At 40.8% G+C, this 26450-nt stretch overlaps 1 protein-coding gene across 7 annotated transcripts in view; it reads right to left on the bottom strand.

Annotated features, from left to right (window-relative positions):
- The window catches only part of fat1a (FAT atypical cadherin 1a), a 95726-nt gene that overhangs the window by 23441 nt on the left and 45835 nt on the right, over positions 1-26450 (bottom strand). For 5 of the 7 annotated variants that reach the window (XM_044112914.1, XM_044112919.1, XM_044112920.1 and 2 more), the window contains exons 6-14: positions 25549-25765; positions 24052-24120; positions 23516-23655; positions 14066-14341; positions 13602-13812; positions 8619-12692; positions 7621-7817; positions 7363-7516; positions 4283-4516 (exon numbers count right to left, since the gene is read on the bottom strand). In XM_044112914.1, coding sequence (XP_043968849.1) covers positions 4283-4516; positions 7363-7516; positions 7621-7817; positions 8619-12692; positions 13602-13812; positions 14066-14341; positions 23516-23655; positions 24052-24120; positions 25549-25765 — 5572 coding nt within the window. The remainder of the gene's footprint in view (positions 1-4282; positions 4517-7362; positions 7517-7620; positions 7818-8618; positions 12693-13601; positions 13813-14065; positions 14342-23515; positions 23656-24051; positions 24121-25548; positions 25766-26450) is intronic. The other 2 variants (XM_044112916.1, XM_044112917.1) reach the window with 1 other exon arrangement.

Here is a 26450-nt window from a genome sequence, read left to right as displayed (position 1 = left end):
TATCTGCCTATATTGTCTTATATGGTTACTTGTAATGACACTCGTCTTGGTCCCTTGGCAGAAATGCTGAAAATTAAACTGAGCTGGAAACATTTGGTTAATTAAGCTGTTACTTTATACGCAGGAAATCATTAAATACACTTCAGTTTTAATAAATTAAGAATAAAATAGTTTATTATATGAAATCTTATTGATGTCAAGCTGGGTTTGTTCTCTAAGAGTGTTTTAACACCAGACAGTTCAGTAGACTTGGTTCGATTCGGTACCAAAATTACAACATTTGTTCCATTTTCAGTCGGTATGGTACTCTTTCACACTGTACTGTGAAATGAACCAAACATATTGAGCAAGCTGTTCCCCCCTTCACCTGTGGAGGCACTGCACCAAGAAGTACCGAGGGAAACGACACAAAAACCTCTGAAGAAGACATAAGGTCAGATTTGAGCGATTTTAGGATTTTTTTTTCTGTCTGGTAAAAGACCATGAGCTATTTTTCTCACAGCACCAGACACACATGTTTATTTCGATTGTATTTACCCAGAATGCCCAGTGTTATGGTTCTTTCCCTGCTCTTAAAGCGGTCTCTGCATAGCATAACATTTTGGGAGATGTAGGCAGAGAAAAAGCTATAGCTGTTCATATAGCTGAGCTAAACAAACTGAGTGGGATTAACTAACTCACTCTTCGGTTACCTAGCAACAATTTGTTGAGTAACTTGCCATGCAGCAGTTAGTTTCAGGTTTTGCCGCTGTGCCTCATACCTTCTTAACAAACCCCCCCCCCAAAAAAAACAAAAAAAACACGGATTGGAGGGAAAACAGTGGATAAAAGAGGAGAGATATTTAAAACAAAGAAAACAAATCTATAATCAATGATATTGCTTGTCATAAAACTCATATTATGATACGGTTTTCAGCCAGTCCAGCCCCAACCACAGCGATTCATTCATTTTAGGCAGGGCCAGGTCTTTGAAAACATCTTAAAGTTTGACTGAAGTGAGCTTCAGACGGTCTCTGACACAGCAACAAAGAGGGATGAAGCACAAAACGTTCAAATTGCTCCAAAACTGTGAAATTTTAGAAGCGGAATTGAGCAAAATAAGACTGCAGAGGAGTGCCGGGGGCCAAGAGATACACTCAAACCCAGGTGGTGAGATAAAGGACAAAGCAGAATCAGACGGGGAATTTAGAAGTTTATCACGGATCAAGGGCACCAGTCTGCCTCTGTGTCTCTGTCTGGTTCATAATCATTCTGCACTGATAAGTGCTGCCTCTCAGAGATTGTAACGGGAGGCTGAACTGGGGGAGCAAACTATGTGGGCGAGGAACCGACATCATAGAGAGATCACAGAGGCTGTGGCACACAGCGAGCTGTGCCAAGAATGAATCCACTCTAAAATATGCAGAAAGTATGAAGGATAATGCAATATTTTCCTCTGAGGAGGAGGGTTACATTAGATTTAAAATTTTGATGCTTGGCTGGAAAGACAACTGATTGAAGGCTGTGGTAACTGGGTCAAACCTACTGATTTTGTGTGGCTCTCTGAAAGTGGATCTGAGCCAAATATGCAATGCTTCATGCTTGCAGCTAAATGAACACTGCAGACAAAAACAAAAAAACAAAAAAACACAAAACCATTCCTTTAAATATACAAACAACTACGAGCTGCTGAAATCCATCTACGCCTGGACCAAGTAACTAATAATTACTGCTACTGGCTAACCGTGGGGGTGCATGTCGCTCTCGCCGTCCTTTCAAAAACTGCTCTCGTCCTTGATACGTAAAATCCAAAACACATTTCTGCAAGCCAAGCCTGTGCAACGAGAAGTCTTAATGCCAGCTTTGTGTACACCATTTATCATTTGTCTCTAAGGGGCCCCATTTGAGGCGTGTTATTCACTCTGTCAGCAGCGCCGCTTCCCCCAAAAAACGGGGGGAAAGAAAATAGAACGAGGCAGACAGAGTTGATTCTCTGTCAGTCAACAATCTGAAACGGTCCTTGGAGCTCGGGTGTCCTGCTTCAGTAAACTCCGAAAGCAATCTGGAATGGCAGGTCCACAAGTCTCAGAGAAAGAAAATCTCAAAGTAATTCCAACGGCTGTTAAATTGGAAGGTTTTAAGCTCTCGGAGCCATCCATGTGTGAGCCTCTTAGTGATTGGCAATGTTTGCTGAAAGGAGGAGACGGTCGAGATAAATATGTGGCCCCCATGGTGATGCGCTAGGTAAATGGAAAATTGCAATCCTCCCTTTTGAGAATTTAGCCTGAAGAGAGAGAAATTTCATTAGAGTGTAATGGAGCTTTTAATTTCAGGGGTTGATCATTCATAAAATTTCACATTTGTTATCCTTTCCCCCATGCCATTTAGACTAATGCAGCTCTATAGCACAAAAAAACAAAAAACAATAATAGGAGCCCAGTGAGTCAGCAGAGAGCCCAAATGAACGCGTAAACGCCTTAACGGTACAGAATGATTTTCAGAGTACATTCACCTCAGGTTAGTGTTTCTTTGTGAACTGTATTAATACACAAGCTGGCTGCTAATTTGCCACATTTGTGACTTTATTTCCTGCCAGTTAACTTTTATGACCACAGCAGAAAACAAAGTCAGTGGACACAGGTTTATCTGGCAATTTCAGGCTCCAACAATTAGCTTGGAGCCATACTGAACTGTGGACTTTATGACAGATGCACCAGGTTTTCTAAATACAACTTTAAGGCCAGTCATTGTGAAGCAGCAGGACTTGTTTGTTTTGAACTTGGACTCGGTTTCTGTTTTCATTTTTTTCCTTTAAAATTCCATTTTATTATTTTTTATACTTGGTTTAGACCATTATGTATCAGTGTATTTACCCTGCAGAATGTTATGGAACATAAAATGCTCAGACCTAATCTATATTAGAACTATTTTTTGTTGCAGTTAATTCTCTCTTATGAAATATGACAGCTTATTACTGAATACAAAATTAGGGATGCGCTTTTTCCACCTTTTTCCCTTTCGATACAATACAGATATTTGAGGTTTAGTATCGGCTGATACCGATTCGATACAGAAATACAGTGCTGAGTTGACTTCCTCTTTTTTAGACACAAATGTAAATGTAATGATGTTTTGGTCCTAGGAGGAGGTGTTTTTTGGTAGTGTTGAAATTAGCAAAATTTTCAAAACTGCAATGGAAACACTTTTTTGCATCACACGAGTCAAATGACCAACAACCAAACGTTACTACTGGCGCAAACTACGAAGAAAACTACAGGAAGAAGATGAAGGAGAATGTTGCAACAAGTTTTTCAATGACTTGTCATGTGAACAATCTTATTCATGTGTGATTTTAACTGCAGTTCTTATTTAATGGAAACAGAAAAAAAATTATCTTTTTTGATATTAGAAGAATATTGACAGAGTTTTGCTTTATTTGCCACTGTGCAGTGGTTGATGTAGTTTATTTATGCATAACAGCTTTATTCTGATATTTGAGTTTCTAATTTCCAAGTTGGAAATACTAACAGCAAATTCTGACAGAGTTTCAGGTAGGAAAGCTGTAAGTTGCCTTCAATGAAAACTTTTTTTTGCCCACACCTGGAAAATACTCCAGCTAAATTCTATAAATTTCCAGACTGTATGGGAACACTTTAAGTCATCTAGTTATTAGCTTTAGGTATTGATTGTGAATCATTTCTCGACTCATGCCAGTTAGCCAGTTTTTTCCCTTTTTTTTCAGGGTTGGTTAAGGCTGAAGTCCTCTTAAATCTTTTAAAAATGTGAGCTGCAGGTGCTGATCCTGGTCTCCTTCATGGATCAGTGGAGATGGAAGAAGAAAATAGGGTCCTCTTAACCGTGACAAGTTTTCATTCCTAAGAACCTTTTCACATGGTTTTCAGTTTAAAACGAGTCAGCCGTGAAAATGGGGAAAAAAAAAAAACAACAGACAACTGACAATTTTCAACTGATTCATAAAACTAAAGTATATCGTCTCATTTCTGCATTCTAATCTGTTGACCAGTGGCATCAATCTGAGAAAATGAGAAGGCTTGTTTTGTCTTCTGGGAAACCATGGCCATAATCACCATGCGTTGCATCATAAATTTGACCTGTTGCGTGAGAATGTAAACCTCTATGCTATAGCAGGAAAGTAGATTCTAAAGTCAGGCCTAACTAGCCAAACTGTGCATTTACAATCACATCTTAAAAAGGGAAGCAATGCAGAGGAGCCTAAACTCACTGCCAGCGGAACATGATGGATTCAGTTTCTATTTGAAGCACAAAGAGGAATAAAGCTGACCTGTATCGACGTCATTCGCCAGCAGTCTTCCAACCAGTGTGCCGGTCTCCGTGTTTTCGAACACCGTGATGGAGTAAGACTCGGATGAGAACTGCGGCGGGTTGTCGTTGACGTCCTCCACGGTGATGCGGATTTCGGCTTCACAGAATCGCCCTCCTCCGTCCACTGCTCTCATTCTGAACCTGTGCTCATCTTGCTCCTCTCTGTCAAGTGGCTGCAAGGTCTTCAACTCTCCTAGAGGTTAGAAATGCACACATGCAGGTCAGATTTGAGTTTGAAACCAGGGATGGGCATTTATTGTATCGTTTATGATTTATCGTGATAAATTTCTAGTGATGATGAGGATTAATTTAATTTTAGTCAACATACTAGGGATAACCCTCATCCTATTAGTAGTCTTTACATGCTACTTACTCTATATGCTAGCGACAACCCTCATGCTAAAGTTAACCTTTAGCTAAATTTGGATGTATTAGCCACATTTAGCATACTAAGTGGAGTAGGTCAATTTAAGTCGACATATGCTACTGACAGAATTTAAGCTAACCTTAGCATTTAGCTAATTTTAGTTTATACACTAATGTATACTGAGTCGAGTAAGTCACTGGTAGTCAACATGCTAGTAATTCCCCACATGCTACTGGTTACATTTAAGCTAACTATAGCATTACTGCTAATTTTCAGCATCAGATCACCTGATTAGGGTCTGACTCAAGCACACTTTGGCAGTTTTCTTCAGAAATATTTTTGCTAGGGCTGCACAGTGGCGCAGTTGGTAGAGCTGTTGCCTTGCAACAAGGAGGTCCTGGGTTCGATTCCCGGCCCGGGGTCTTTCTGCATGGAGTTTGCATGTTCTCCCTGTGCATGGTGGGTTCTCTCCGGGTTCTCCGGCTTCCTCCCACAGTCCAAAAACATGACTGTCAGGTTAATTGGTCTCTCTAAATTCTCCTTAGGTGTGAGTGTGTGTGTGAATGGTTGTTTGTCTTGTATGTCTCTGTGTTGCCCTGCGACAGACTGGCGACCTGTCCAGGGTGACCCCGGCTCTCGCCCGGAACGTTAGCTGGGATAGGCACCAGCAACCCTCCCGACCCCAATAGGGACAAGGGTGTATAGACAATGGATGGATGGATGGATATTTTTGCTACAATTTTCTCCACGGTTTGTTTTACTTTGAGTACATTTGAAACCATGATTAAATGCATTTGCAGTGCGCAGTTTAGTGAGGCAAACTTAATTTTTATGTGACTGGTGTCCTAAAGAAGCGTAGTACAAATGAGAATGTTTTTCTAGAGCAGTAATTGTGTTTATGGGGCTGTGATTGCTGTGCCATGCAGTCACAGGCACATACTTACCTGAAAAGAGAGACATATTATAATTATTATAATAACAATAGCATCACAAAATATTGTGATAAAACTATCAATTAATATCGCCCACCCCTATTTGAAACTAATACACAAGTGAAATATTGAGCTTTATAGTTGGACTTTTTATCCACTCCACAGCAGGTGAAGACAAAGCTTTCAAAAACTAATGGCTTTCAGGAGATAAGAGAGCAAAATGAATAAGTCATTGAAGTGCAGGAGGTGGTAGAGAAAGGCAGGGCAGGAAGGGGAGGGGGGTAAAAATCTGAGTTGGCAGCAGAGAGCAGTCTGGAAGTGTCTTGGGAAGCAGAGCAGCCAGCTTTACCACAAGCAGGGTGGAAAACTCCAGAGCCTCTTAGCGATCATAATCAGCAATTCTCCTACTTGTCTGAATTGTGAAAAAAAAGAAAAAGAAATCCTTCTCCACAGCAGCAGCATTGAGTCCTGCCAGAAGACAGCTGGATGGCGTTTTCCTCTCATTCTGTCTGTGCGACAGCAGATGTGAGGAAAAGCTGCTCATATCTACTTGCTTAGTTCGTTATGCTTCCCCTTGCCTTTACTCTGCACAGAATCTAAAATCACAGGTTGCTTTTGATTAACTGCTATTTTTTTAGGGGTTTTCTTATTTGTTCAGTTTGCTTTTCCACCCTAACCAGCCAGATGGAACGTCTAATTTATTGTGGTTCCCAGAGGAAATAATTTGCAAAAAGTAAGGCAGACATTAATTCAATGTAAGTGTGCTACGCCTCTGTTTTTCTGCCGCCAAAAGCCTCAAAGAAGCACAGCAGGGAAATGTTCTGGGCCCTTTTTAGAAATGTATAAATAAAAAGTAAATAAAAACCGGGTAAAACTTCCCAAACTCTTCTGGGGCTGACACTATCAGAGACGCACACTCACAAAAACAAAAGACTTTCCAAAAGAATGACAATTCTCACATGGAGCACCAACCTGCTGAGCTGCTTAAGGCTGTAAAATGACAAACTTTAACACGGGTGTCTGAAAAACCGCTCCCTGACAACCCACAAACCTCCACAAGAGGGAGAAAATCCCAAGAAAAACCCAAAATTAATTGTACATAAACAACTGTAAACTAGAAGGATGTTTTTTCTTTTTTGCAATTAAAAAATGAAAGTGTGTGTTTGTGTTCAGCCAACTTTAGTCTAACACCACTAAGCTGAATGCAGTGCAACCAGTTATCTTTATAAATCACCTAATCCCTCAGTGGAATCCACCTGAAAGTAATTTCATCTCAGGGGAAACTGTTCTCTGATGGTCTCAACAATCTGACACAGGGATAGAGGTTCATACTAACTCACTGGATGTGAGTTTATGATGATGATCGCAAACACACATAGAGCTACAGTGGAATTAAAAGTTTTATTAAATGCATAATGGTGTCTTAGAGTCCAAAAGAGAATCTGTAGCAAGAATTCACAGATGCTCCGTCCGATCTGTCTGAGTCTCAGTTATTCTGTAAATAACAATAAGCAAAGCTTTGTTCTTTACCGCAGAGGTAGTAAAGGCAGAAAAAGGTGGTTGTGTTTGAAAACTATGTACACTTTCACTTTACATTACAATGATGTGCTCTGCTGTGTTGGTACCACTGCCTCAAAATCAGTAACATTTCTTAGTTGTAATGTGACAAACTGTAAAGAAGAGATGCATTCATTCTTTTTCTTCTTCTTCTTTGGTATTTGTCACTGCATGGATACACACCTGTGTCTGAGTCAATGATGAAATATTCCGATCCAGCTCCCTGGAGCTCATAAGAGATTTGGGCGTTTGAGCGGATGTCAGCGTCTGTGGCAGAGACCTGCAGGATAAGCCTGCCAGCCGGGGAGTCCTCTGGGACGCTCTCGCTATAGATGGACTGGAGGACACAAAGAGGAAGAGACATGGAATATTAAAGCGGGAAAGAAGCTCACGCCGACAGCAGAAAGTAACAAGCAACAACAAAGGGAAATCACTTTTTACCTTCTCACACACTGGGTTGTTATCATTGGCATCCAACACCTTGACTTCTACGACGGCTTTAGCGGTGAAGATGCCGTCACTGGCAGTGATGTTTAGGAGATAATTGTCTGTCACTTCTCTGTCCAACGGCTTCCTGACAGAGACCTTCCACTCATTTTGCAGATGCTCAATGGCAAATTGGCCGAGTGGGTCCCCTCCTGTTATATGATATGACACATATCTCAGTGAAGCATGACCAACAACGTAGAAAGAAACTCACTTCTGAAGGAAATATTTCTAAACTAAACACATAAAACCTAGAAACAGTTTGTTTTTTTGGCTTTTACTAGGTATAGCCCCAGTAATAGTAAGAAAAACTGTAGTTTTAGCTTCTGCAATAGTGCTAAGACTGTTTCCATTGTATGGATGAGATATTAAGCAAATTTTTGTTACGTGAACGATAGGCAATTCTAAGTGTTTTTAGAGCAAGTCTTACGTAATTAGCAGGTCAGTATCTTCCACCTGCTCTATAGAATATTATTGTGCACATCTGAACTATAAAGGATTTAATGTTTGCAAAGAGGCTTGTAGAACCTGGCAATAAGGCACCTTCCACCCATAATGGAACCTCATTAGGAGTGGGTAAGACCACTGGCAATAGATGTTGACTTAGTCACATCCAAGATGTTCTCTAACCTTCCCTTTTTAAAGAGTGTATAAGAGAAATCAGTTTCGGTATCATATCAGATTAATATATCACTCTTTTGTTGCCTGTAAAATCAGGTATTATTTAGCTTGGGACTTGTTTCCATTGGCAAATAAATGAATATCAAATTGGAATTTGAATCAATTGTTTTAAGTGTGACAATATTACTATAAAAAATCTAATTTCTTTTTACACTTCTTTACCACTGGTGACAATGGTTGTGGATTGCACCATGACTTTTACACCATCATTATTTGAAATAATGTTTCATTCGAGAAACACTGTTACACTAAGGGGGAAGAAAAAAACCCACCTGTGATGAAGTAGTTCACTTGTTTGTTCATGTCTTCTGAATCCTCATCAGTGGTGCTGAGGATGGCGATCACCCCACTGGGCGGGGGGTCGTCCTCGCTTACTGTTCCTTTATAGATTTCTGCGGTGAATCGAGGCGGATTGTCGTTCACGTCGGCCACAGTCACTTCTACACTGGTGCTGGTAACGTGCTGAACTGCGTCGCCTTGGTCAGTGGCGAGAACAGAGATGACGTATTTTTCTGTTTTTTCACGGTCGAGCTCCTTTAAGGTGGTCACCCATCCTGTCTCACTGCTAACAGCGAACAGCTCAAAAATCTCCTGTGAGGTCTGTGTGGAGTCCAGGCTGTAGACGACATGACCGTTGGTTCCGGAGTCGAGGTCGGTGGCTTTGACTTGAATAACTTGCGTCCCACTTGGAAGGTTTTCAACAGTGATAGCCTCATAAGGGTCAGCCTCAAAGATTGGTTTGTTGTCGTTGACATCTTTCACTTGGATATTTACATTTACTGAAGCAACTATTTCATAAGTTTCATGCTTAGTTTGAGCGAGCAGAGTTAGTTGGTACCACTTGGCCGTCTCATGGTCCAATCTTTTCTCAAGCTTCAAGGCTCCAGTATCTCTGTCAACAACAAACACTTCATCCTCATTGCTCTCTGGAGTGCTGCCTCTCAAGAGGTTGTAAACAACTGGCTGTTTGCTCTCTGCCTGAATTATATCTATTTCTGTTCCAATTGGAAGATCCTCAGAAACAGTATGTCGATAATACGGTTCTGCAAACTTGGGAAGTGGCGTCTCTGGTGAGACAATCCTGATGTAAACCTGGACAACTGAATGTCTGGGTGGATTCCCAGTGTCCTTTGCCTTTACAAAGAATGCATAGAGCTCATCTTCAAGTCCAATCAGGCTTTCTTTGGTAACAATGACCCCAGAGGTTTTGTGGATTTCAAAGTTCTCCCCCACATTTCCAACGTCTGCTTCTATGGAGTACTCTATGTCAGCGTTACTTCCCTCGTCTGTGTCTGAAGCAGCAATTTTGAGCACAGTTGTTCCTCTTGGGGCATCTGATGCAATGGTGGCTTTGTACTCAGCTGCTCTGAACTGTGGAGAGTTGTCATTTGCATCTGTGACAATTACATTGACGACACAAAAGCCTACTTTTCCACCGCCGTCTTTCGCTATCAGAGATATGGGAATTACCTTCTCAACTGGGTTTTCACGATCAAGACTTTGAAGGGTGAAAATCTCTCCTTTTCCATTGATAGAAAACTTGTCTTTAGCTAATTCGTTGACAATGTGGTATGTGATCTGGCCGTAGATCCCTTCATCGTCATCTGTTGCTTCTGCCTCTGCTACTAGGGTGCCAACAGGTGAGTTCTCAATTACCTCTACCATATACTCAGTCTGGGAAAAGGTGGGGTTGTGGAAGTTGGCCCCAATAACTGTCACCATAACAACAGCTGAATTTCTAAATACACCATCTGACACTGCTACGGTAAGATTGTAAAAAGGCTGCATGTGTGGCTGGCGATGGTTTGAAATGACGATGGCACCGGTCTGCTTGTTGATAGCAAAGTTCTGCTCTTCATTTCCAGCTATAATCGAGAAAACTAACTTTTTTACATCTGAGCTGTCAGCATCGGAAGCTTGGACCTGGCTGACGAAGTGCCCGCGTGGGGCTAATTCACTGATGGTGGTTTGGTAAGCGTGTTGCGTGAAAACAGGAGCGTTGTCATTCAGGTCTGTAACGTCTACCGTCACAGTGATGTCACTTGTCAGAGCTGGGACGCCGCCGTCTACGGCCCGGACTCTCAACTTGTATTGCTGAACCTCTTCATGATCAAGAACTTGACTTGTGGAGATTATTCCAGACTCACGGTCAATAGTAAAATAGTCTGAGCTTCTCCCTCTCTCCTCAACCAGCTGATAAAATACTTCCTTGTTGTTGCCGGTGTCAGAATCTCTGGCAACCACCTGCAACACTGATGTGCCAATAACAGCAGCCTCGGAAATATTGGCATAGTAGGAATTTGACAGGAACACTGGGGGATTATCATTTACATCTTCCAGAATGATATCAACGAACACCTCAGAGTGAGCTCCGGTCAGAGAGTCTGTGGCCCTTATGTTTAGCTTATAAGCAGGATGTGTCTCAAAATCTAAAGGCTGAATTACGTGAATGACTCCAGTGTTAAAGTCAATCGAGAACTGTTTGAGAGGGTCTCCTTCAGTAATGGTGTACACGATGCGAGGCCCCTCTGAGTCATTGGCTTGCACATGGAGCACAGGGGAGTGCAGCTGAATGTTTTCAGGGATTTCAATGCTGTAAAAAGGCCTCTCAAACACAGGCATTGCTTTGTTCACCACTGTTACAGGCACTTCAACTTCAGCTGAAAGAGGAGGTTTCCCATTATCCCTCGCCACAACAACCAGAACAAACTTTGTGTCGAGTGAGTCTTTCTCAAACTTTGTTTTGAGCAGAATTTCACCAGATGGGTGGATTTCAAAGTGATCCTCAGGTTCTTTTAGAGAGTAATGGATGCCTGCATTTGGGCCTATATCTTTGTCCACTGCTGTGACTTGTCTAATGATATGACCTTTCTCAGCGTCAAATTGCACCAGGGCATGATAGGGCAGGTTGACAAACATCGGCTTGTTGTCATTTACATCTTCCACGGTAACAGTAACTAAGATATGAGCAGTTTCCTCTGATTTCTTCTCTTCGGTGACCTCAACGATGATGTCATAGGAGTCCTGAGCTTCTCGATCAAAAGGAATTCCGGTGGTTGAGACGACTCCTGAGGTGCTGCTGACTTTAAACCTGTTGTCCGGGTTTAATATTCTATAAAACAAAGGTTCATTCACTTGGTTCCCAACAGCAGTGATAACTGCAAGCGTTTTCTTCTCAGAGGAGTTCTCTTGAATGTAGGCTTGGTATGACTCCTGAGTGAACTTCCTCTTGTTCTCCTTGTTTTCCTTTACAGTGACCTTCACTGTAGCTGCGCTGGCAAATCTACCATCAGAAACTCTAACCTTTAACTCGTATCTGCTCCTGAGCTGTGTGACGTTCTGGATGGAGATGATGCCCGTGACCGGATCAATTTTAAACTTATCGCCTATGTTTCCCTCGGAGATGGAGAAAAGCAGTTTGGAGTTAGGCCCAGAGTCTAGGTCTGTGGCATTCACTTGAACTACCTCTACTCCTTTGTAGGTCGGTATGATGACGGCTGCCTCATACAGTTCTTGGCTGAAAATGGGTGGACAATCATTAACGTCAATTACTTCGATGGTCACATTGGCCGCCGTTTCTGCAAACAGGCGAGGCATTCCCAGATCATGAACCTGAACTGTGAAGCGGAAAATGTTTCTCTGTTCGTAATCCAAAGCTGCTGTGCTCCTGATGGCTCCGGTGCTTGAGTCAATGGCAAAATAGTTATGAGCAAAGGGCTCAACGATTTGATAAATTAGTCTGGCATTCTGGTCACAGTCTGCATCAGAGGCATGGATGACAAAAGGGGTGTTTTCATGAGTCAGCACAACACTGTTGATGGAGGCCAATTCACTGATTACTCCCTTGAATTCCCTCTGACTGAAGACCGGAGCATTGTCGTTTTCATCCTTCAGATGAACCAGAAGGGTGGCGTTAGTGCCAAGTCCGGCCATGTTGGTACCCTGGATGATGAGCTTGTATTCAGACATGGTCTCGTAATCTAAAGGCTGCTGTGTTACGATCACTCCTGAGTTTGGATTGATGTCAAACACATTGTGGACGTTGCCTCCTTTAATCTGGTAGAAAACGGAAGACTGGCTGATGGCTGTGACCATGCTCACAAAGCTTCCTGGAGGGGCTAACTCGCTGACCTCGGCAGAAAACTCCTTTTCAGTGAATCTGGGGGCTGCGTTGTCAGAGACTGTAACAGCGATGTTAACGGTGGCAGTGGAGAATAATGGTGGCGCTCCATTATCAGAGGCTTTTACGACCAGTTCAAATGCTGATTTGCTGCTGCAATCAAGCTCTTTGGCCACTGTGATTGTTCCAAGAACAGGATCAATAGCAAAAGAGTTCCCAACGTTTCCTGCAAGAGTAAGAAGAAATGAAACACTCAGCATGTTGTACCAGAAATTCAGATAACTGTCAGACCTAATTGTTTCAGATCATCAAACAAATATTAATATCTACAAAGATGAAATTGAAAAAAGACGAAAAAATACGTTTGAAACAGTGATTTCTGTTTCAAACACTCTGTTGCACTGGAGTCCGAAAGCCTTAGAAATGGCTTTGTAAAGTTTTAAAAACTGATGGGTCTCAATGATTTTATTTCTTATCTGTTCTTGAATTTCTTAAGATCAGACCATGAGGCATTTCTTTTTGAGATCTAAATAACGTTCCATTTGAGTCATTTGTGGATTAAGGTCTGGGAGCAAATCCATCCCTGTTGTGGTGAGTGAAATTTGACAAAACTTTTTGGTTGATCACCATTAATTCAGCAACAAGAGACAATTACTTTTTACACACAGCTAGCTTTGCTTGAATAGTAATTTTTCTTTCATTCTAAAATACTGATTTAAACAATTTTTGTACTGTTTAAAATCAGGATTCACATAGTGAAATATTTAACTGTGACAAAAATGCAGCAGCATTGAGTCTCTAAGGGGGCGAATAGTTGTCACAATAACTAAAACCATCTCAGCTATCTCAAACATACATGTCTGCAAACAAAAGACAAACAGCAGCATGCTTCTTGAAGCTTAATGTAGGAGAAACACACACTCTGGAGAGTCTTTGTCCAAAAACTTTCCTGCTCTGTTCACAGTGTTTCATTCATGATCACGGTCCAGAAGGCTCCACGACTGATGACTCATGCATGTTTAATGAGCTGATTTCATTTGCTTTGTTTTTACAAAGGAAGCTTTCTACTATCCAACATCAAATAAAAGAAAAACTTGGAGAAAGTGTGGCTTGTTAGGATGCCGTGGCAACAAACCGGAGTCGATGCTGTAGATGACTTCTGCGTTATAGCCCTTGTCTTTGTCGAGAGCAGTGACCTGCAGCACAGCTGAGCCGATGGCAGCTGATTCAAACACCCGACCAGAGAAAGGCGTCCCTATAAACCAAGGTGCATTGTCATTGGTGTCATCCACGTCAACAATGACACGGACGAGATTCCTTTTGACTGGAATGTCCTGATCCCGAACCTGAAAATAGATGTATATTTTTTTTTAAATCATAATAAAAAGGAAAAAGAATGGAAGAAAAATAGAAAAGTATGAGATTATCTGGGTGGAAACAGCAAACTAGGCACAAACATACAATGATTTTTTACTTTTAATTTTTTTAATTTTTGGCATAGTAATACAGCCTCAAAATAATTCAGACCAACCAGATGTAACAAGAATATTTTCCTCTCAAAGAAAAAGTGCTCTTGCTAGTGTTCCAACTGACTCCTACCATCACAGTGAGGATGTGGCGATGCATGGTCTCATGGTCCAGCCGCTCTGTGGTAAACAGGGTGCCTGTTCCCGGGTCCAGCCGGAACTTGCGCAGGCTGAAAGGATCGGTGCTGCTCAGGAGCGTGTAGGTCAGTTTGTTTTTCTCATCTCTGTCCACGGCGCTGATCTGCAGGACCTCGGTGCCCGCTGGCTCGTCTTCAGGGACGTTCACAACGTACACCTGCTGGGTGAACTGTGGCCGGTGGTTGTTGGTGTCGATGACCCGGATGAGGACCTGAAAGAATAAAGCCATTGCTTTATAAATGAGATGGTCCGTAAAAAAATCTGAGTTGACAGATAAATAGCTTGTACTTGTACTTGTATAGTGTTTTATCAAGTCCAGAGTACCCCAAAGAGCTTCACACTACAGTCAGTCAGTCAGTCATCCTTTCACACACACACTCACAAGCTGAGTGATTATGATCTTATGTTCACACTTAAACATAAGAGCTAAAGTTTCTGCTACATTTATTAATGAAAGGGCACGGTATGGTCGTGGTAACTGAAATGAAGCAAGCATTTGCACATGCACGAGGCTTGAAAGCATTTTTATAGACCTTGATATTTTTCACAGTTATATAGTTTTCACAAACTGTCAAATCAAAATTTAGGGTGTGACACGCATTTGTATTAACCCCTCTTCATTCTTGAAAACATATCTGTGGTGGAAAATAAACATAGCACAGATATGTTTGTTTGGTGGTCACATCAAGACCACCATGAAACATTGTGGTGATAGCATCAAGCTGTGGGATACTGTTATTATTGTAGCAAGAAAGGGGAAGATGGACAGAAACCCTGAGATACTTAGACTCCTCCACTTGGGGCAGTATATCTTCTCTGAACTGGAGAAGGAACTCTACCCTTTGCGATACAAGACCAGTTCCTCGGATTTGGAGGCACTGATCCTCATCCCGGCTGATTCCCACTGGAGCAACCCGCTCCAGTGAAAACTGTAGATCATAACCTGATGAAGCCAGTAGGACCACATAATCTGCAAAAAGCAGAGACTTGACTCTGAGATCACCAAAGAAGATCCTTTCAACACCTTGACTGCACCCAGAACTTCTGTTCACAAAGGTTATGAACAGTGACCATTGTAACTTTGACGGAGTCCAACCCTCAGTTCGACTTACACACCATATTGTGGACCAAGCTCTGGCACAGATCATACACAGATACAACAGCCCATATCAAAGGGTCTGGTACCCCATCTCACACATGACTCCCCAAGTGAAATACTTTCTCCAAGTCTGCAAAGCACATGTAGACTGGTTGGAAGAACTCCATTTTTCCACGGCCAGGACAAAAACCACACTGTCCATTGGACCCTCCTCCTCAAAACCGCGGAATAGACCTTACCGGTGTGGGGAGAGTGATTCCCCTGTAGTTGGACCACACCCTGCAGACACCTTTTTTAAATAGGGAAGCCAACACCCCAGTATGCCAATCCAGGGGGCACTACCCCTGATGTGAGCATAATGCTGCGAAGCAACACCAACCAACCAACCAACCAACACCACCCCACCACATCCAGAGTTATAAGAAACCCAGGTTGAATAACAGTTTATGGAAGTTTATTTGTAGTTGTTCTATTTCTTCATTTCTCAAATTTCTACACAGTCACTTTATTCTTTCTTTCCTCACTTAAATACTTTCTAACTTTTTTTTTATTATAATGGCCCAGATATCTGCATTGATACCTGAGACAGAAAAGCTTTTAGTGAACACCACTTGATGCTAAACAACAAAATCAATGCATCAATAAAATGTCTTAATGAGTTGCAAGCTTTGTGCAGAAGCGTTTATTTGAGAAAATAATTTATGAATCAGACTAAAGAACTGAGGTTCAGTGAAAAGGAAACTAATAGTTGCACAAAAAGATTTATTTCATTTTGTTGTGATGACTATAGGAGTCAAAACATGCTTATATATCTTTGTTAAGGAGAAAATGATGAAACAGCATAGACACAGAATCTTGTGAAAACATAGGACACCATACAACAGCCTGAAAGTTTTCTAACACATTTAGGTATATCCAATTTTAATATCAATTATGAACAAAAAAATTTAGGCTTTAAACACCGGAACACCTCAAATGTCTCAAAACTTAATGTGAGCGGTGGGCCAGATATTTCACATATGGATGTCAAAGACTGGTAGATTACACACCAACAGATTTTAATCTCAACGAGACATCTATGAAGTTCAACAAAAGGGTCAGTCTTATTATGTCAGAGTAGGTGGTCCTAACGTTTTAATCTAGCTCAGAAACAAATGATTATCGACAATTTTATTGTTAGTGTGTATAACAAGAGTGATTTTTGTTATTTAAGTTAAATAAAACCACATTCTATTCAAATAGAAATTGAGGTTATGTGAACTTTTCTTCATAAAAAAGTTTTTTCACAACTGTATTAACTAGCCTTTTTTGTGTTGAAAAGTGCATTATTGTTCGAGCAATTAATCTTTTTGTCATTGTAAAGTAAAAATCTTATGCCTCCAAACTGTAAAATTCCTCTGAGAGCATGTTTTATCAACACCAGCCACTCGTCTACTGGACTTCCGACAGAGGATTACAGAGAGCTGCCGGAATGCCATCTTTGCTTCCCAGAGCAGCGAGGGGCTTCCACCCTTGCCAAACATGGGGAACAAAGGGATCAGCCGAGATTAGACACCTGCATACCAGACACCAGGGGGTGATGCCATGTAGGAAAACCGTTGAAGCCGAGCTGCAAGGTGCCGGCTCGGTGGAAGCGAGGGTGTCCAGGACACAAAAGCCTTGAACAGGTGGTCGCTCACTAGCTAACCAGGGTTTGTCAGATCTCTGGTCTAAACAATTGGCCGCTTGGTTTGTGGCGTTAAGAGTGTTAGTTAGTCATTGTGTGCTGATACACAAGACAAATATAGCCTCAACCTGACAAGACTGATAACATTTACAATCTGCTGTGTGGTGTGATGTTGGCATTGCTACTGAGGCCCACAGATGTCATCTTGCAGGGGGAGCGCCGGGATGCATGTTGTCTGTCAGAGCCGCGTACTGACGGCGCTCCACGGCTCCTCTGTTGTGAGCAACCCCATATCACACAGCTAATCGGAACGTGAAAAGTTCAAACAAGTGCATTTATTCTGAAGCAATGTTAACTCTGAGGAAGCACACAGTGTGACAATCTGGTCTCACTCCAAGCTCGCCTTCTGATGTTGGGCCAAGTGATGCATAGCGCCAGATCCCCGTTGTTTCCAAATCCACCTTTTCTACACATGGAGCATACACCCAACCCCCCGCTCACACCAAAACAAGCACATCAATTCTGCACTTTTACATGTGCCTTCACACAAAAGAGGCTATACAACAGTTCTCAATGTGGCCAGCAACAGATAACGCCTGTTTTTTAAAGCTAAAGAAGGGTGGAAAGAACTGATAGTGCTGCAAAGAAGCTGAAAGGAGACCTGGTCACCTCCATCTACAGTGCATCTATCTACAGTGCATTATCAAGTCTCACAAAAAGCCTATTTACCCCACATCAAACATATACACACACAAACTCGCATTTCTCCTTTGCAAGAAAGACTGAAGCAACATTTCAAAGGCACTTTGTCCCAATGCATCACGAAGCTGTATGATGCAGCCTGACTGCACTGGTGTGAAGAAAAGATCTGTAGTATTTGTGAAAGAATCTGCAGGTGTGTAAAAAGTTCATCACGTAAGAAAATGATTTCTTCCTACAGATCCACAGATCCCACTTGTCTCCACCAAGTGTTTCTACTTCATGTTTTTATCCACAGTATCTAACTGGAGCAGCTTTGTTTGTTTTCTCCGTGTCTGAGCTAAATGGTGGTGAGAACTACAGATGCCCCGTGAGTATTACCTGCCACCCACCACGTGTGTTTCCTGGGTGTGACATTAGTGTGATGTCACATACCTCAAGTCTAATGACATGTTGTGACAAAAAGGAACTGCAGACTGTCTCAGTTTTAGTGGCTTGAGAGACAGCATCTGTGGAACAACATTTTGACATTTATGAATGAATAACATTTTGACATTTCATGTTTTTAGTGAAGTACAACATGAACTCATGAAGAAAAGTGAGACTTACAAACTGAAGCCTGGTTTAGATAATATAATGTAGGTTATTACAATTAGCTTGGTTGGAAAGGTGGGAGTGCTGATCCTAATCGGTCCTGATATTGGAGAAAGTTCTCAATCGGTTGTTGGTGATAATGTGCTCTATACATATGTCATTCAGTTTAATTCTATGCTTTGTGCTCTGAGTGAGGTTATGCTTTATTATTTATTTTATTTCACATTTAAAACTCTGACTTGCACTTTCTGAACTATTTGAAAAAAAGCTTTGTAGCAGTTTATCTTTACATGAATTTTTGTCAGTTTCAGTTTCTTCATTATTTATTTTTCCATTGGCTGTCTTACTACTAGTTGCCCTGTCTGAACAAATTAATGTTTTACATGTTTGACCAAGCTTGTGAAGCTATTGGTGAATTTAAGTGTACTGTTCTGATGCAGAGTTTCAAACACATTTGTAATTCGGTACACTTATGTCCGTGTTTAAAAAAGAAACATCTCAAGTCAATTCAGCATGTTTTCTGTATCAGATCAGCATCAACTCATATGAAACCTCAGATATCTGTATCGGAAGTGAAAAAAGTGAGTCAGTGTAGATCAGCTGATCCCTACAAATTACTGCTCACAAAGAACAATTTTCCTGACTTCTTCCTCCGGATACATCCACATATAAATCTTCACTTTATGAAGTCAAATTTAAGCTACCCCCATGTTGGTCTCGAGTGGACTTTGTGTTATGCGTTGATGCCATCATGTAACAGTAACATCATCAGTTTGCTGCAGGTTTCAGTTATATTCTTGGCTGCCTTGCTTTCTCTGTTGCAATGCCAAGCATTACTGAAAAATAACAGAATATAAGAAAAATATGCTCTCTAAAATCAACACTAAGGCATTAGCTGTAGATGGGAATGAAGTGCAAATGAGCACTGAGGAACAATAATCACCTTTGATGCTCACGGCAGCAAAATATGTAATTATAGCAACCCTTCAAGTGAGATATATAGAAAGGCTTTGTAATGTGGGCTAAGATAACAAGAGAAACAGGAGACCAGGAACAGATTGTGAGCAGAACAGCTTGAGGTACTTCTCAACAGCCAAGGGAGGATGTTGTATAGCTTGAGAAGTGGGAGGGTAGTTGGAGGGGAGGGGAGGCTGGGCCGCATGCCGAGGCTGCCTTGTTGGCGCAGCTCCTAGCCATGAGGTGCCCGAGCTGGAATGTGGCTCCCCTCGTCTTCATCAGCTGATTCTTTAGAGACGCCTTCATAGAAATACGATGGCCGACAGAGAAGTACACAGAATCGTGTCCAACTGCTTCCAGTAGACTTCCCACAGGCCAGAATTCACTCCACTGTTATTACTGACGGATCCCTGGAGCCTTAGATCTGATATCTTCTACATCTTTTAGAACAGTTTGCTACTATAATTTGAAATTATTTCCGAATACTACAAGGGAAGAAATTTAAAACGGAGCCTTATAAAGCATGAAACTTCCTTTGTGCGATATCCAGAACAGGGCATGAGGGAGCGTTCATTGTCCTCATTGTGCAGGAAGAACAAGCCCCCTGCCAGGTGGTAGGTTCCGGCCAAAGCCAGGCCACTGGCACAGAGCGATCAACAATGTTCCCAAAACAAGATTACCACTGCCCACAACCCACCGAGGTCTGGCACTCCTGTTTGCTCTTGAAGCTGATCATCGGTCTTTCACATCTGGCCTATAAATGCAGAGCAGCCTGAAGAGGCTCAGAGGGAGCACAGCAGAAAGAAACACAAAGAGGACTAGAGAGCAAAAGAGAACAAAAAGAGAGGAAACATTCCTAAGAGAGAGAAAATAGGCCAGCCTGTCTGACAGCACATTCTCCTCATGACTTTGATTTGAGGAATAGATAAGTCTAACTTTCAGCTTCACGAGGTACAATGTGTATGACAGTCTAGATCTGAATTGCAGGGGGGAAAATCTGTGTCTGTCAAAGCAAATCGCATACTGCACCCAAACAGAGTAAGTCCAGAGTTAACAAACCGATTATTGTTTGATTTGTTTACTGTCCTTTCAATTGCACCATATTGTCCAATAAAAGACATAAACAACATGACACAATCTTCATTGTAATGTGACCCGTCAATTAATCTGCCATTTCATCATGTTGTAGCAGGTCAGTAACTTACAGTTGTGGATTGACAACGTGAAAGAATCTCTATTGTGTTATATGTGAACCTTTCAGTGTGTCAATTTCCTTCACCATTTGCTTTTCGGCAATTACTTCAAGAATTATTTTATCCATATCTTTAGGTCTGGTCTGTGTTTAAAACATCCAATAATAAGAAATAGCCTGATTATTGGAACCCTCATTGGTGACTGGGCTGTCCCAGTCTACAGTTTAGTGGAAGTTGAAAAAATAAGTTTTTTCCAGATAGGTGGACGAGTCATATTTAACATCTACCAGATCATGCTAACAAAATGCTTTCTTCAGTGTAGTAGTTGTTATTGAGTGAAAAAGAGTATCAGTAGCTGCGTTTCCACTGACCATATAATAATGCAATTTGAGATTTCAAAAATAGATGCACTTTATGGAACCATGGCAATTTTGAGAAGCCTCTCCTTTTTTGATAAAAAGCTTTTCTGTTAGAATGAGGTGATTTTTGGCCATATCGAAATGAGATTAGTTTGCCAAATTCTAATAAAAGCATATTTTTGGCATCACACAAGTCACATGATCTACAACAGGACGTAGTTGTAGGATGATGGCGTGGCATGTTTTCAATGTTATCGTGTGAACAATTAAATTCACATGTGAATTTAATTGCGTTTCTTATTAACGGAAACACCACAATAACGAAATTGATTTTTTGTTTCTGATAACACCACAGCAACTAACTTTTTCCTGTTTTGACATAGGAAAAACTGTTAATTTCCAAGATTCTTGCAGAAAATAATGATTATCTGGTTTGTGAACTGGCACGTTACTGACCTGGTCTGGTTTATATTTGTTGTGTCAATTGCAGCAACTTATTTAGCAATAAATGGTGTGTGTAGAGCAGAAATTCAGTATGTCCTCTCCCAAACAGCTGACCCACAGTAATCTGGGTTTATATTGTCATACACATGAGCATTCATCAGCAGAGGAACGGATCAGTTACCGCTCTGACAATACACATGTTTAAACCTGAGTTGTGAGGGAAAAGCTGCCTGTTGCTGTCAGTTACTTCATATGTTCTGCAACATCTGGTTCGAAGACACGATTTAGACCAAACCAATATATTTTATTTGCCAATTTTGTGTCATAAAGAAGAAATTTGACTTTGGTCCTCCTTTGTTCTCCAAAAACCCATTTCAAATAAAAAAATACAAACAAATATTTTTCTTATTTTCATTTAAAGGGAAATACAAATAAGAGGATTTTTTTCAATCAACCTTGCTTTGAATTCAAGTCAGTTCAGTAGTGTTTAGTTGAAATTAGCTGAAACCAGTTCAAACTGTCATTTCAGTTCAGTTCAACTCAATTTAATTCAACTCAATTGGTTCAATTTATTCTTATTAATTTCAAATCCAAACTAAAGATATGTCCTATCTCAATTCATTAAAGTTCAACACAGTTCAGTTAATTCCAATAAGTTTCAGATACATTCAGTTTGACTCAATTCAGTTCATTTAAATTCAGCTCACTCAATCTAACTGATTACATTTTTTAATTCATTTAAATAGATTTATTTCAGCTCAGTTAAACTCAATCTGGTTTAAATAAATTCAGTTAATTTAGCTGATTCTACTGAGTACAGTTCATTTAAATTTCAATTTAAATCCTTTGGAGAATGATTAACAATAAAATGCTTCTTTTTTTTTAAGTTGGTCAACAAACGAGCCAGTCTGATAAGATTTGAATCTCTACAACTCTTCAATCTCTTTCTTGTTAAAGGCATCATGCAGCAGGACACTGTATGAGTTAAACATGATGAGACCACCAAACAGACTGAGGAGGCATTGCCATCTGCACTGAGCTTTAAACGTGAATAATCTCACTTAAAATGTCACAGCGTAAAGTGTTGCTAAGGGGCTTTTAAACAACTTTCTGTTGCGAGAGCTTCTGACAAAGTACGCAACAGAGAGAAAACATCTCATCTGAGCAAACAGGAACTGTGTCGCCGTTTTTAAGGGTTTGCTCCGAAGGACATGCTGCTTTGGCGGACGAGCTCCAAAATGCCAGCAAAGACGCGCTTCGTCCAAGGCTCAGTGGAGCACAACAGCCAGATGATGAAAGGCTGTATTCATTCGGACTGACAACAAATACATTATTTTCCAGCAATAGTCCACTGAAGCCCCACTTTTGAGGGACAAAGGAGGAAAGATTTTGAATGTCACCGTCCCGCACGGCCCAAACCACCACGTAAAAAACACGGAAAATCTCATGGACAAGGCATGACCATCGGAACAAAAACTGAAGGCGGCTTGCACACTTAAAAGCTTTTATTGTGGCACCTGTGCTGTCAGCCGGGGTGCAAGGCAAGCTATTCCACATTTAGCTATTTGTCTATTCAGAAAAGGCAGCTTCAGAGAAGACGAGGGGAATCTCACTGATTCAAGGAGAAGCTCAGCAAGTGATGAGGAGCTCAAAAATGGACACTGGAAACACAAAAATAGGGATGCATGATATTGGATTTCTGGTCAATATCCGATATACCGACATACTAAAACTCATTTGATAGATAGCCAATACCAATACCAATATTTTTTTTCTACATTTACTTACTGAAACTATACAGCTTTCTCTACCGTGGAATTAAAATACTGGATTATCTTTGTCAGTTTAGCCTGCTACCAAATGCAAATGCTTAAAGGAAACTGAAAATGATGCAACATTTTCAACTTGCATTATGTTTACATACATAAACAACACCTTTTATATCTGTGAGTTATTTTGATGGAATGGCTGATGGCCAATATAAATTTTACAGCTCGATACTGATACCATGGTGACAATATAGTGCATCCCTAAGAAAAAGTTTTGGTTAGGTGGCCGCAGCGTTACAACTCTGCACCAGAAATGACTAAGAAGGAGACCGATGCTGGAGAAAACTCCCAAATGAAGTATTCTTGAAGAATGTTCTCTCATTCTTTAAGAATAAAAGAACAGATTTAAGCCTAAAAACGCATTTTTTCTTTTACCTTTTCACGAGTTCAAAGCAGTGATAGCATCATAATATCATTATCACCCAACAGGTCATTCGATCTACTAATAACCCGACTCTCAACTCCCACCATTCCTCACATGAGGAAAACAGAACCATGACAACTGCCTCATCAGCCTCCAACTGTTTCATTAGTGTTTCAATTACCTGAGTGCTGACAGTTCGTGTCCCATCTGTGGCTTCCACTGTCAGGTTGTAATTTGATTTCTGCTCTGCGTCCAGGGGCCGTGCAACAATCAAGGTTCCACTGGCCTTGCCCACGTCAAAGCGGCTGTCGTAATTACCACCTGCGATTTTTTTTTTTTTTCCATGCAAACAACGACAAAAAAAGAAAATGAAAAGATTAGGATCAATTCCTGATGTAGCTGTATCTATTTTCACAAGGTTAGAGAAACTAAGAGAGCAGAACAAAAAAAAAAAATCAACATTTAACACACACACAAACAAATGCTGATGTTACTAATTAGCAATATTGACTTGCTTTTATTCATTTATTTAAGCTAAGTATCAATAACGTGGTCAAACTAATATGTTTGTAGCAACACCATACAAATTAAACGTTAGCAGATAAAACTGAAAACATTGACCGCATGCCAACCACAACCGACAGGTAGCACCAGAGACAGACAACGTCACATGATCTCTTAATACAGCACAGCCTATTAGGAGATCCCAGCAGATACCTTCTGCTGTACAGTTGTGGTCACAAGCCATCTGAAGGATGTAAAACATCTCAGAATCCTCACTGCCGTCTTGCAACAATCCAACCAAACAGAACATTCCAGAGAAAGAGGGAAAGCAATGAAAGAGCACAAAGAGGAGAAGAGAAAAAGGAGACGTGTCAGTCAGACATTGATTAGAAGGAAAACGGGCAGAGGGAGAGGGAGAGGAGCCGGCATTTCTGTTTGAAGGAAGGAATTTTGAAATCTTTTCATGTGTACAGTGGATGTTGAGAGTTAAAAAGCGACACTTAGGAGGAGAAGAATTATGTTTGGACACTCAAAAACACAGCTATGTTCTAAAGTGTACTTAAGCAGAAAAAAGAAGAGGAAAGTAAATTAATTAAGTTCGTAAAGGGAATGGCAAATTCAATTGAGTCACACTATCAAGGACAAAAACAGTGACTGAGGGAAATTTTGCAGCTTCAGAGTGGTTATGTAACAATATGTGTACCTTTTAATTTGTTTGATTCCGGACTAATAGCTCAGACAGCAAAATGAAGGTGGTGTTGATCAAGACAATAACAGATACATATTCCCTATTTGTGTCATAAATTTGAAGTTGAACCTGATTTATCTATTATTGTGAAGTGAAGTTTAAGGTTGTGCTCCCTGAGGAGGCCCTGTCTGATATTCTTAAATGCTGCTGATCAAGCATTTATTTTGTCCTCTAAAGTCAGAACTTTCTGACTTCCACCACCCAATCCCAGAGTTACTTCTCTGGGATTGGGTGGTGGAGGTAAAAGGCGTGCATTATAAATTCTGGTTTGGCTCTTAGGTCCTCTACCATTTGAACGTCCCTGCTAAACCTCCCAGTGAGTTATCCAGTTATCCTGAATCACCTTAAACTGCTACTTTCAATACGGATGTTTGGGTTCCAAAACTGAAAAATCCCAACTCAAGTCATAATTCTGAATTGGAGGCCCCCTATCCAAAATCAAACATGGCTGCTACATGCATAATGGTCAAATGTGAACTTTTTACTCTCTTTATGTTTGAGATGCTTATCTTAGTATTTAGCTGCTATGAACCTGCAGCAGTTAGCAATTCAGCAATAAGCAACAAGCTCATCTCAGGGAGTCAGTTTCATTTTACTCAGTGTACCTCACAAAAATCTACAAAATGCTTTTATGGAACTGTCCTCATCAAAGTAATTAAAATGTATTATTGGGTATAATAAGATTGAAAAAATATTAAGTAGCAATGTTAGCTTTTGCTAAGTTAGCTGTCGGTTCCATTCTACTCAGTCTACCTCACTGAAATCTACGCGATCTTATCACAAAGTACCAAGCTGAGCCTCTTACGATCTGCACTGTTTTGAAGCTACAAGCTAAACATTAAACACTCAAGCAGCAGAAGAAATCCATTCACTATATTAGTCCTACAGTGTTGTCTAACTACAAGCCAGCATTTATTCAGCATGCATAAACTAAGCAATAATGCATAAACAGAATGCGCTACCTGTGATCTCGAACCACACTGGAACATCAGAGGACTCTGTGGCAACAACGCCCACCATGTGTGCCACCGGGTCGCTTTCCATGACCGAAAAGGTGAAGGGAAACTCCTCGAACCGCAGGGGAGCTGCATCAGCTGGCACCTCCGGTTTGGGAATCCACTCGATGTGCAGGCGACAAGTAGAGGATTTCTGAGGCCGCCCGTTGTCGACCGCTTTAATCTGAGAAAAGAGGTAAGGATAAGAAAGTCTGTGTTAGGATTTAACTTGGAAATGAGCTTCTGAACACACCTTATCTTACCTTAAAGTTAAATCGAACAGATTCTGGGACAATTTATCATCCAGCAAAATTTGTTTTGGTGACGGGCCTACCATCAAATGTTTCAGAACTCTAACACAATAGCTGACCTTTTGCGTATTAAATCTTCTGTGTAGTTTTCTCTTGAAAGTGAACTGAAGTTTAGTAAGTAACATTTTCTTGCAGCAGAATATGTTTTTTAGAAAGGGCACGACAACTTTACAAAAAGATAATCATTACTAGCAACATGTGATGAAGGAACTTAGAATAAAAGATAAAGCAGAGTTAATTTTCACACACATAACATAATTATTTCCAAGTGATCTTTGGAAACAAAGATCTTTGTATTGTGGTGACACGGTGAAGAGACATTTGACAGTTGAAGTGTAATATCGCATCAACACGTGAGAAAAGAAGCTCATGATGAGACAAACAAGGAATAAAATCTGCCTTCTGTTTCCTCTACACTTGTATTCTGCATGTGGACTAATTAACACTGCATTTCCACCAGAATAAGGTGGGGTAAAGAAAAACAAAAATGAAAGAAAAGCTATGCAGCTGGAGAAGAAAAACAGGATAAGAAAACAGTAAAATAATAAACAAACATTT

Source organism: Gambusia affinis, linkage group LG04 (genome assembly GCF_019740435.1).
Source record: "Gambusia affinis linkage group LG04, SWU_Gaff_1.0, whole genome shotgun sequence".
Taxonomy (NCBI): domain Eukaryota; kingdom Metazoa; phylum Chordata; class Actinopteri; order Cyprinodontiformes; family Poeciliidae; genus Gambusia; species Gambusia affinis.
Note: the sequence above shows the minus strand (reverse complement) of the source record. Positions and strands in the feature narration are given on the sequence as shown.